General features: G+C 41.8%; 1 protein-coding gene across 1 annotated transcript in view; it reads left to right on the forward strand.

The window, feature by feature from the left end:
- The window catches only part of LOC129820144 (potassium voltage-gated channel subfamily H member 8-like), a 91173-nt gene that overhangs the window by 52089 nt on the left and 26579 nt on the right, over nucleotides 1-12505 (forward strand). Inside the window, exons 8-10 of the mRNA XM_055877067.1 lie at nucleotides 6684-6896; nucleotides 7882-8081; nucleotides 11563-11812. Coding sequence (XP_055733042.1) covers nucleotides 6684-6896; nucleotides 7882-8081; nucleotides 11563-11812 — 663 coding nt within the window. The remainder of the gene's footprint in view (nucleotides 1-6683; nucleotides 6897-7881; nucleotides 8082-11562; nucleotides 11813-12505) is intronic.

The raw sequence follows: 12505 nt of genomic DNA on the forward strand, positions 1-12505 counted from the left end.
CTAACCAAAAAACTCATCATAAACTTTACTAAAAAATACATGTTGTACAGCAAATGAAAGATACACTGGTTCTTAATGCAACCGCTGTGTTAGATTTAAAAAACATACAGCATGCAATATTCTGAGACAGCGCCCACCAATTCTCCACCTTGTTGGAGCCAACATAAACCACAAAAATATGAAATAACATCATAAATATTCTCTTACCTTTGATGATCTTCCATCAGAATGTAGTGCAAGGAGTCCTATTTCCACAATAAATCGTTGTTTTGTTTTAGAATGTCCATTTCTTCTGTCGAATTAGCAACTTTGGCTAGCCATGTGGAGCGCACATGTCCAAGAACTCTTGGCGCATGGAACGAAAAATTCCCAAATTCACAATAAACGTCGAATAAACTGGTCAAACTCGGTTGAAAATCCAACTTTATGATGTTTTTATCATATGTATCCAATAAAGTCCGAGCCGGAGCATTTCGTCGTGTATACCTAACGCATTTCAGAAGACAATGTGGGGTTCCCTGGTGCGCAGTTGAATACTGCCAATAGGGCGGACCTGTCACTCCAAAAGCTCTCATTCGGTCTCACATAAAGCTAGACACCCCATTCAACAGTCTACTGCCTGTTGACATCTAGTGGAAGGCTTATGAAGTGCATACAGATCCATAAATATAAGGCAATTGAATAGGCAGGCCCTGACACAGAGCCCCATTTTCAGAATTTTCACTTCCTGTTTGGAAGTTTGCTGCCAAATGAGTTCTGTTTTACTCATAGATATAATTCAAACAGTTTTAGAAACTTCAGAGTGTTTTCTATCAAATAGTAATAATAATATGCATATTGTATGATCTAGAACAGAGTACGAGGCCGTTTAATTTGGGCACGATTTTTTCCCAAAGTGAAAACAGCACCCCCTATTTCCAAGAGGTTATTAAGAACCTGACATTTGTTAACTTTTCTAAAAACCTGGTTTTGCTTTGTCGTTATGGGGTATTGTGTTTAGACTGATGAGGGGAAAAAATGTAATTCATTTTAGAATAAGTCTGTAATATAACTAAATGTGAATACTTTCGAATGCAACTGTAATTTATCTTAGTTTCTTAGTACAGTTTCTTCTTATTTTTTCGTTTTAGTCACATGATTTCTAAATTTACAGTAGGTTTGCCAATCGGCTGTGCAGCCAGACTTATTTGTCATTCCTATTGCCTCATCCCTCTCAACCATACCATTTTATAATTCCTTATCAATCCACAGGGATTGAACAGTTTTTACAGTCACCTTAATGGGTGCATGCTTATTATTAACTAGAATTTCAAAAATGTGTCAAGCGCAGCGTCTGACTGCTCCTCATTACACACTACAGACTGACAAATATTCTTTACATCTTCAACATAGCAATCACTGCAAAAGTTATTGTATGACCTCTTATACACTATATTAGGTCCAGCCTTTGGAGCTTTGGTTTTCCTAGATATGGCTACTATATTATAATCACTACATCCAATGGATTTGGATCCTTCTTTACTGAAGATTTTTGCAGCATTAGTAAAGTTGTGATCAATACACATGGATGATTTCCTTCCTGTGCTGTTTGTAAGTACTCTGGTACTGTAGGTTGACTGATAACCTGATCCAGGTTGCAGGCACTGGTGACAGTTTGAAGCTTTTTCTTGAGTGGGCAGCTTGATGAAAGCCAGTCAATATTTAGGTCACCCAGAAAATATACCTCTCTGTTGATATCAAACACATTATCAAGCATTTCACACATATTATCCAGATACTGGCTGTTAGCACTTGGTGGTCTATAGCAGCTACCCACAAGAAAGAGCTTTAGGTGAGGCAGGTGAACCTATAGCCATATTACTTCAACACCGTTTGACATGAGATCGTCTCTAAGCTTTACAGGAATATGACTCTGAGCATACACTGCAACACCTCCCATATACCTTGTCTCTTCTGAAGATGTTGAAACCATGTATTGCGACCACTGTGTCATCAAAGGTATTATCTAAGTGACTTTCAGAGGTAGTCAATATATGAATGTTATGTTACTAGAAAGTTATCAATTTCATGAACCTTGTTTCTTAGGCTATGTATGTTAATGTGGGCAATTTGTAGCACTTTTCTGGGATTCTTGATTGTTTTTATTGCTTTATTGGGAGGCTTATCAGAGGTAGACATAACAATGGTTTTTATGTTTGAGCTGATAGTGCAGGGTGAGCTGCACACAGTGGATTTCCTACTAGGGCACACCGCCACAGTGCTAACAATATAACCCATGTTCATAGGCGCATAATTACGGCATACAATAGCTGTAGGATCGACAGAGGCATTCAGGGGAGTTAGAGGGACATAAATGAGGTCACTTACATTATGACGGCCAACGCTCCTGGGACAATGTACATTTGTAGCAGCACTATGACAACTCAGCGACACAATGGTAGGGATTATCTGAGCAGGGCTTGGGTCAATGATAAGTCATTGTCTCAATGCATCCTTGAAATGCACGGACAGGGTCCAGGAGCCAAGATGATTTGGATGGACCAAAAGGTGTCAAAGTTATCTATAAACGTTATGCCAACAGAACTACAGTTGTCTTTTAGCCAAGTGTTCAATGCTAGTAGCCTGCTGAATCTTTCACAGCCGCGGCCCAGCGATGGTACTAGGGCTGAAATAATTGGCCACTTTTTGGAATCTTTCAGAGCAAGAATCAGTTCTTTAAAATACATTTTCAGCAGTTCCGAGCTAGCCCTCCTAATGTCATTTGACCCTACATGGACTGCGACAGGCGCATCGGTTTGTATCAAGAACTGCAGCGCTGCTGAGTTTTTCACACTCAACAGTTTCCTCTGTATATCAAAAATGGTCCACCACCCAAAGGACATCCAACCATGGGGGTGCAACTCAATATTAGGAAGGTGTTCTTAATGTCTGGTATACTCAGGGTATACTGTATATACAGCGGGGTCTGAAATGATTAACACCCTTGATGAAGATGGGCAAAAATTACTGTATGAAATAAATAATTAAAATACTGAGCTATATTTTATGCAAAAAACTATAGAAATTATATTATTGTAAAAAATAATGTTAAATAATTTGTGACATTTTGGAGTCACTTTTATAATAAATAAGAATAAAATATATTTTTAAAAACTTGTACATAATGTGGATGCAACCATGATTACGGATAATCCTGAATGGATCGTGAATAATGAGGAAAAAGTTACAGCGGGTCAAAGATCATAACTCCAAGACATGCTAACCTCTCACAATTACCAATAAAATGGGAATTTAGCATGTTTAAGGTATGATCCTTGAACCTCTATAACTTTCTCATTCATCATTATTCACGATTAATTCAGGATTATCCGTAATCATGGTAGCATCCACATTAATGTAGGTATGATCTTTGACCTTCTGTAATTTTCTCACTCATCATTATTCACGATTCATTCAGGTTTATCCGTAATCATACTTTTTTGAGCAAAAAAGCATTACCTGTTTAACAAAATATATTTTTATGAGCAATTATATTAGCATAAAATAATATAGCTTCCCGATTTTTTAGCATACAATATAGCTCAGTATTTGAATTATTTATTTTATACAGTCATTATTGCATATCTTTATCTTATCCACACAAATCAATCAGCCTGAGATATGATGACAATCCGCCATTTAGTTTGTCCGTCTGATTAAATCTCTATCTCTATTATGGGCTAATCTGAAATGGCACCCTATTTCATATATTAGGGGTCTCCAATGTTTTCTAGCATGAGAGCTACTTTTAAATGATTACATATGTTGTGAACTTCTGATAAAAATAAATCCTAGCTTTCAAATAGGCACTCTATTTGTATTTTCCCGAATTCCGATTTTCTTGGTAAAATTTTTCCTGGTTTGGGATTTGTTCTGTTTTCTCTCTCCAAATTACAATTATTAATGTCCATGTCAATTCTTAAAATAACATCAAAAGACAAAGTTTGAGGGCTGGGAAAAAAACAAACAAATGTTGATCTTTGAGTGAAATACCCCTTTAAAACCTCTCTGGGATATTCGGGACTGTAGCGTCCCACCTCGCCAACAGCCAGTGAAATTGCAGGGCGCCAAATTCAAAACAACAGAAATCACATAATTAAAATTCCTCAAACATACAAGTATTTTACACCATTTTAAAGATGAACTTGTTGTAAATCCAGCCACAGTGTCCGATTTCAAAAAGGCTTTACGACGAAAGCACACCAAACGATTATGTTAGGTCAGCACCTAGTCACAGAAAAACACAGCCATTTTTCCAGTCAAAGAGAGGAGTCACAAAAAGCAGAAATAGAGATAAAATTCATCACTAACCGCTGATGATCTTCATCAGATGACACTCATAAGACTTCATGTTACACAATACATGTATGTTTTGTTCGATAAAGTTCATATTTATATCCAAAAATCTCAGTTTACATTGGCGCGTTATGTTCAGTAGTTCCAAAACATCCGGTGATTTTGCAGAGAGCCACATCAATTTACAGAAATACTCATAATAAACATTGCTAAAAGATACAAGTGTTATGCATGGAATTTTAGATCCACTTCTCCTTAATGCAACCACTGTGTTAGATTTCAAAAAAACTTAACGGAAAAAGCACACCATGCAATAATCTGAGTACGGCGCTCAGACACAAAAACAAGCCATACAGATACCCACCATGTTGTGGAGTCAACAGAAGTCAGAAATATGTCACGAACCGGCTCAAACCCCGTAACAAAAGGGAGACAACGTGGAGAAAAGGAGTAACAAAATATATATTTATTAACTAAAGTAACTAAGTATAATATACAATGGTGTGTGTAATCAGTAATCAGTAGTGTAAGTGAGTGTTTTGCATGCATGAATGTGATAATGCAAGGTTTTGAAAGATGCTAAAACAAACAACCAAAAAACAACCAAAAAACCACCAAGAAACCACCAAGAAACACAAACAAATCTATCAAGGTGTCTGCCTGGAGAGAGTCTCTCCCATGAATGGGGAAGTGGTGCATTTATCCTATGACAGTGGGCCCAGGTGTTTCCCATGTAGCTGACGACCCTCCCAACTCCGCCCACCGACATCCTAATAAGGAAACAAGAACAAAGAGAGAATACGGCAGACAGAGTGGGAGGGTCGTCACAAATAGCATTATAAATATTCACTTACCTTTGATGATCTTCATCAGAATGCACTCCCAGGAATCCCAGTTCCACAATAAATGTTTGTTTTGTTCGATAAAGTCCATAATTTATGTCCAAATACCTCCTTTTTGTTTGTGAGTTTAGTACACAAATCCAAACTCAGGAGGCGCGGGCAAGTCCAGGCGAAAGTTCAGACGAACAGTCATATTACAGTTCGTAGAAACATGTCAAACAAAGTATAGAATCAATCTTTAGGATGTTTTGATCATAAATCTTCAATAATGTTTCAACTGCAGAATTCCTTTGTCTGTAGAAATGCAATGGAACGCATCTAACTCTCACGGGAGCGTGTGAGACTGAGCTCATGGCACTCTGCCAGAACCCTGACTCAAAGAGCCCTCATTCCCCCCTCCTTCACAGTAGAAGCCTCAAACAAGGTTCTAAAGACTGCTGACATCTAGTGGAAGCCTTAGGAAGTGCAATATGACCCCATAGACACTGTATATTCGATAGGCAATGACTTGAAAAACTACAAACCTCAGATTTCCCACTTCCTGGTTGGATTTTTTCTCAGGTTTTTGCCTGTCATATGAGTTCTGTTATACTCATAGACATCATTCAAACAGTTTAAGAAACTTCAGAGTGTTTTCTATCCAAATCTACTAATAATATTCATATTCTAGCTTTTAGGCCTGAGTAGAAGGCAGTTTACTCTGGGCACCTTTTTATCCAAGCTACTCAATACTGCCCCCCAGTCCCAAAGAAGTTAAATGCTTCTTTGGCGAGAGAGGAATGTGCTGGACTAGCTATGTTTTTGCTGCTGCATATGTCATGACAGAGTTTGCAATAAACAAAAGCCCACCCCATTGATACAAATAATCATGAATGTTTTGGGGAAAGTTTTTATTTGTTATTTATTTTATTGTATTTACTTATTTTTGTCTTTCTGTTTAACCAGAAGACAGTTACTATATCATTAACACTAACCGGCGACACAAAGTGAATAAAAGACAAACGCGTGCATTATTGCTGGAAATTAATTGGCAGATATTGTGTTACTTTTTAAGTAAATTGTAGCTAACCAGGGGCGGGATAATGTCAATGTGGATTTGATTGATAGTAGCCAGGAGCTTGAGGTATCTGATACATGTGAGATTTGTTTATGACAGTTTGTGATGGAACACGTGAAAAATACATGCAGAATTGTTTGGCGAGTTACTCATCGGTGGGCTGCGAGCTATTGGTAGCTCACAATCGAACTCTTGGAGACCCCTGCGCTATATAGTGTAATGCTCTGGTGAAAAGTTGTGCACTATATAGAGCAAATTAAGGCATTTTGGACAAAGCCTATGGCTGTTTTCTGATTCTCCACCCCTCACAATCATGACTGGAGGAAGTTTCCACCATTCCTTACACTTCTTCTAAATCATGACGGAGTGTATGAGTGTACACTTTGAGCGAGAGAAGGGTATAGAATTGGAACAAACCCCATCTTTCCCTCCCTCCTCTCTGTCTCCAGGCTGGCTTCATGAGTTGGGGAAGCGTCTGGAGTCTCCCTATGACCCCCTTGGGGAGGTGAACGGGACGGGGCTGAGCGGTCCCTCTCTGAGGAGTGTCTACATCGCTTCTCTCTACTTCACCCTGTCCAGTCTGACCAGCGTGGGCTTCGGCAACGTGTCGGCCAACACCGACGCTGAGAAGATCTTCTCTATCTGCACCATGCTCATCGGAGGTAGGGGAGACACACACACATGGACACACACACAGGCACACACACGGGCACACACACACGCACATCACAATTAATGCATGTAAGAACTATTCAGAATGACATCTGTGAACACCAGGCAATTTTCATAATGTTAGCTTGGTCTGGTTTTATCTAGTTTTACTGTGATAAGGACTGGTCTTGCGGCTGATCCGCTGGTTTGGACTGCTTCTCGTTGGTTTTATCTGGTCCAAACCAGAGAAGTGAACTGGTTTTGGGGCGGTGGGTTGAAATGACATCACAGTGGCAAGTGTTCTCCCTTTGAATGCTCATGAGCCTGGCTGTGTTAAATGTCCCCGACTGCCTGGGGGCAATCACACACACACACACACACACACACACACACACACACACACACACACACACACACACACACACACACACACACACACACACACACACACACACACACACACACACACACACACACACACACACACACACACACACACACAGGGAGAATAGAGAAGTAAGGGATGTGTGTGTGTGTGTCCCATACACCACATCTCTCCTACCTCCCCATAGTGTGTGTGAGACGGAAACAAACACCTAGCCAGCTCAGATAGTGTGTATAGTGAAGCATTGGTTGACCTGGTGTGTGTAAAGGGGAAATGGAACGATTAACCTCGAGTAAATCTTTCTCAGATTTTTTTCTCTTCTCTAAATCTCATGCCCCACCTCTAAATCTCATGCCCCACCTCTAAATATCTTGCCCATCCATCACCAAATGTGACCCCCCAAACAAAATTTTACTCCCACACTGTAACTCCAAACCCACCTCCCAATATCATGCCCCTCTAACTCCTAATTCATCCCCACCAAAACCCTGTTTCCAACCCTCCCTCCCTCCTGTCTGTCTGTCCTCGGCCTGCCTGCCTGCCCACCAATCCCTCCGCCCGTCTTTCCCTCCCTTCCCCCCTCCCTCTTTCCCGCCATCCCTCCCCTCCAGCGTTGATGCACGCCCTGGTGTTTGGTAATGTGACAGCCATTATTCAGAGGATGTACTCTCGCTGGTCCCAGTACCACACCCGCACCAAGGACCTGAAGGACTTCATCCGGGTCCACCACCTGCCCCAGGGCCTCAAACAGCGCATGCTGGAGTACTTCCAGACCACATGGTCTGTCAACAACGGCATCGACTCCAACGAGGTGAGCAATCTGAACACCCTTTGTGGGAGAGTGTAATTATAGGTTTTTGTTTCAGCCCGACACTATCACTCCTGATTCAACTATCAAGGGCTTGATGATGAGAGTGTAAACCATGAAGAAGTTTGGCTGAAAAAGTATTTAAAAAATAGAGAGGGGGGATGAAAGAGAGTCAGAAAGAGAGAGAGAGAGAACGAGCATGAGAGATGGATAGACTGAGATACAGAGCAGCACAAAGAGAGAGACAGTGGCCCATCATGCCTCAGGAGCAGTTTGCTTTTGAGACAGACAGCAAACACATAACAGAACAGAGCATTCAGATAGGGCAGGGAGATGAATCACAGATGTATGAATTATAGATAGGCCTGTTGATTAAAGTGGGCATCTGTTGTCATGATGACTCATTGATATTTTCTGTTCATCACGTTTCTGCTATTGGCTAAAACAGAGACTGACAGATGTTGTGTGTCAGGGATGATTAGATGTTGGACATTAATGGCATAGTAATGTAGCTGGTGTTTTGTGGTGGGAACCAGGGGCGCCGCCAGGGATATTGGACCCCATGAAAAGATATCACATTGGGCCCCACCACCACAGGCCACACCAACCCTGCGCAATTTCTGTAACCACACACCTCCAGAACCCAATCGACCCTTTCAAAGCTTTAAATAACGCTACCTTTGCAGGCTTGCAACTCTTTTGTAGTCCAATATTTACTGTACGATATTTACTGACAGTGAGCTGTGAAAATATAGCACTGCAGACATGCATGCAACATTCTGCATACAGTGGAATTCACTATTTGATGCAAGACTGATACCCTCTATAAGAAATGTGCTAAAGGCCATCTTTTACAGTCTAAATGTCATTTTAATGATAAATTCTTGAATGGAAAATTCTCTTAACATTAATGTATAACTTAAAATAAATATAACTTAAATATACATTAACCTTTTCAATTACAATAAATAAACATTATCATCTATAGAATTATATAACAAACAAAATAATAAAATCAGCAGCAGATTTTTGAACTAAGTATACATACCAACTAGAACATAAGCAGCTGGAAAAGTGGAAATGGAAAACAACATGGAAATGAAAAGGCCTGATGGTGGCGCTAGAGGACAGGTCAAGAGGTCACCAAATCAATAGGTTTCTTCCACTTGGGGTCTTGATTGTGCACAACACATTTTATGGCAATCCAGCCATTACTTTGAGATTTTTCTTGTTCTCAGTCTTGTTCTGTCTTGTTCTCAGCCTGTGGGCATCATGTGTGTAGTGATGCAATAGCCTTGCCATTTAACAGTTATCACTGGCTCTTGCTCAGCCTTACTCACCAAGAGCCCAGCGCCGAGCCTTCTTGCTAGTAAAGTCACTGATCAAGTCACAGGCAGTGTGCAAAATATACATAAAGCAATGCACACTTCTCCAAAAATGCTTTGCAGCTGCATCTTACAAATTGCGTTCAGGAGACCAAGAGGGGACAAGTTAGGGGAGAAAGTGGCAGCATTTACAGTGTTCAGGTGTCTTACTTCATTTTGAAACTCAGGTGTAAGATCTCTGGAATACTTCATGATCAGTGGTTGGCACACAGAAGAGACTTTATCCTCACTAATCTGCCCAACTTTCAGAACAGCAGAAAATTATTCTACAATTTTTGCAGTGGTGTGAAACCTAGTGTCCAGGTCACTTATGATGTTGTCCATAGCAGTAAAAAACACTGTGTTCTGAAACACCATTGCTGCACTGTCCTGTCCTGAGCTGTCTCCTCTTGAGAGGTCTCATCATGGAATATCTTCCTTTTCCTCTGGCGGCTGTGTTCCTTGCTAAATTGAGGTGCAACATCCATTTGCGTAGCAATCAGTGTTGCCTCAGACAGGAGAGACTCCCATCCATCTCTAAGAGCCTGTATCTCTTCCTTTAAGGCTCTGATATTGGCTGCATCTGTGTCAAGTGAGATTTTTCCTGACTGGAGAATCACATTCCTGTCCTCAATGCATTGCAGAACCTGCAATCATGCCAACTGACATGTCATTCAACACAATGCTGCTCACCTCCTCCTTCAGTTGTGAGGAGGGCTGGTTCAGGGATATGGGGATGAGGAGACAGGGCTGGTTCAGGGATATGGGGATGGGGAGACAGGGCTGCTGAGCCTGAAGCTGCATCTGTTGGGCCTGGCACCAGGCATGGGCAGGGACAACTGATTTAGTATGAATAGCTAGCTAAAAGTTTGCCTACATTGATTAAATGTCGGCTAAAAGAGAGCGAAATGTAAACACTCTTTATTTTCTGTGAAGATATGAAGTAACTAATGTTAGGGGAGCAAAAGTAGCCTATCTCACTATGAACTAAGCTAACAGGTTAATTTCCACCACTCACGGACCTCACCCAACTTCCTTTGTGAAAAATTGGGTGACATACTGACATACGCCCATTCTTTTCTCTCTCTTGTCTCTCTTTTCTTTCTTTTCGTTTTCGGAAGTCAGATTTCTCTTTAGGAAGCTGAGACACGACGATTTGGGGGCAGGACCGAACCATTTCATGTAAATAGGGGGGAGGGGGGGGGGGGGGGGGGTTGGCCAATACAGAGGCTCGCTGGATGTCTACTTTTTTCCAAAATCAAGAAAATTTAAAATAAACTGTTAGTTTTATTAGTACATTGTAAATAAAATATTATATTAATGATGATAGGTTAATAATTTAATCTTGATTTTTTTTTTAACCAAATGTTCTAATAATGTTTTAGGGCCCCTGTGACCCTTAGAATCATCCTATACCCCCCCCCCCCCCCCCCCCCCCCCATACAACGCCCCTGGTGGGAACAATAGTGTGTTGGCAGAGGCAGAGGTCTCAATATAGGGTCAAAGTAGGAGGGCTGATCTAGAATCAGACTCACCCTGTCCATTCAATATAATCTGTAAGGAAAAACTGATCCTAGATGAGTAGATAGTCATACTTTGAGATGCTTTATGAATACATGCGCTGGTGTGTGGTGCTGTTGTATCATTATGTCTTCTTTCAATAATGTTTGTTTAAGATACCCCCAGTTGTGCTGGGTCAAAAGTTCAACTCACTCCATGCAGCACCAGCTAAAGTCAGCACAACTTATTGCAAACACTTGCAATATTTTCACCAAAGTGCCTTTATTCAAAGTGGCCTTAGACATGCAGATTTTTGGTGACATCATCACTTTTAAAATTGTATTTATTTAGCTTACCTTTTTCTAACCTTTTTAATCAGGAAGTCCCTTGAGATGAATAATCTCTTTCTCGAGAGGGTCCTGACCAAGATAGCAGTTTACGGTCAACTGCAATCGTGCCATGGCTAACAATCTCTCTGTTTCTCTCTCTCCCGCTCTCTCTGTTTCTCTCTCTCTTTCTCTCTATCTCTCTCTCTCTTCCCCCCCTCTCTCTCTCTCTCTCTCTCTCTTTTCCTCCCCCTCCCTCTCTCTCTCTTTCCCTTCCACCATCCCCCCGCATAGCTGCTGAAGGACTTCCCAGACGAGCTGCGCTCCGACATCACCATGCACTTGAACAAGGAGATCCTGGAGCTGTCACTGTTTGCCTCGGCCAGCAGAGGGTGCCTGCGCTCCCTGTCCCTGCACATCAAGACCACGTTCTGCGCCCCCGGGGAGTACCTGCTGCGCCAGGGGGATGCCCTGCAGGCCATCTTCTTCGTCTGCTCTGGGTCCATGGAGGTGCTGAAGGACGGCATGGTGCTGGCTATACTGGGTGAGACATGGTGCTGCCTGTAGAGGAAGTGAGGGAGGAAAGGGAGGGAGGTAGGGAGCGAGGGAGGAAAGGGATGGAGGGAGGGAGAAAAGGGAGGGAGGGAGGAATGGGGAGAGGGAGGGAGCAATGGAAGTGGGAAGGGGGAGAGGGAGGAATGGGAAAGGATCCCCATTAGGTCCTGCCAAGGCAACAGCTACTCTTCCTGGGGTTTATTAAGGATCTCCTTTAGTTCCTGCCAAGGTAGCAGCCACTCTTCCTGGGGTTTATTAAGGATCCCCATTAGGTCCTGCCAAGGCAACAGCTACTCTTCCTGGGGTTTATTAAGGATCTCAATTAGTTCCTGCCAAGGCAACAGCTACTCTTCCTGGGGTTTATTAAGGATCCCCATTAGTTCCTGCCAAGGCAGCAGCTACTCTTCCTGGGGTTTATTAAGGATCTCAATTAGTTCCTGCCAAGGCAACAGCTACTCTTCCTGGGGTTTATTAAGGATCCCCATTAGTTCCTGCCAAGGCAGCAGCTACTCTTCCTGGGGTTTATTAAGAATCCCCATTAGGTCCTGCCAAGGCAGCAGCTACTCTTCCTGCGATCCAGCAACATCAATACTTCTCACAAATACCAGTAGTGATGAAGTCAATCTCTCCTCTCTCCTCTTTGAGCCAGGAGAGATTGACATGCATATTATTAACGTTACGG

This window comes from Salvelinus fontinalis, chromosome 22 (genome assembly GCF_029448725.1).
Source record: "Salvelinus fontinalis isolate EN_2023a chromosome 22, ASM2944872v1, whole genome shotgun sequence".
NCBI classification, from domain to species: domain Eukaryota; kingdom Metazoa; phylum Chordata; class Actinopteri; order Salmoniformes; family Salmonidae; genus Salvelinus; species Salvelinus fontinalis.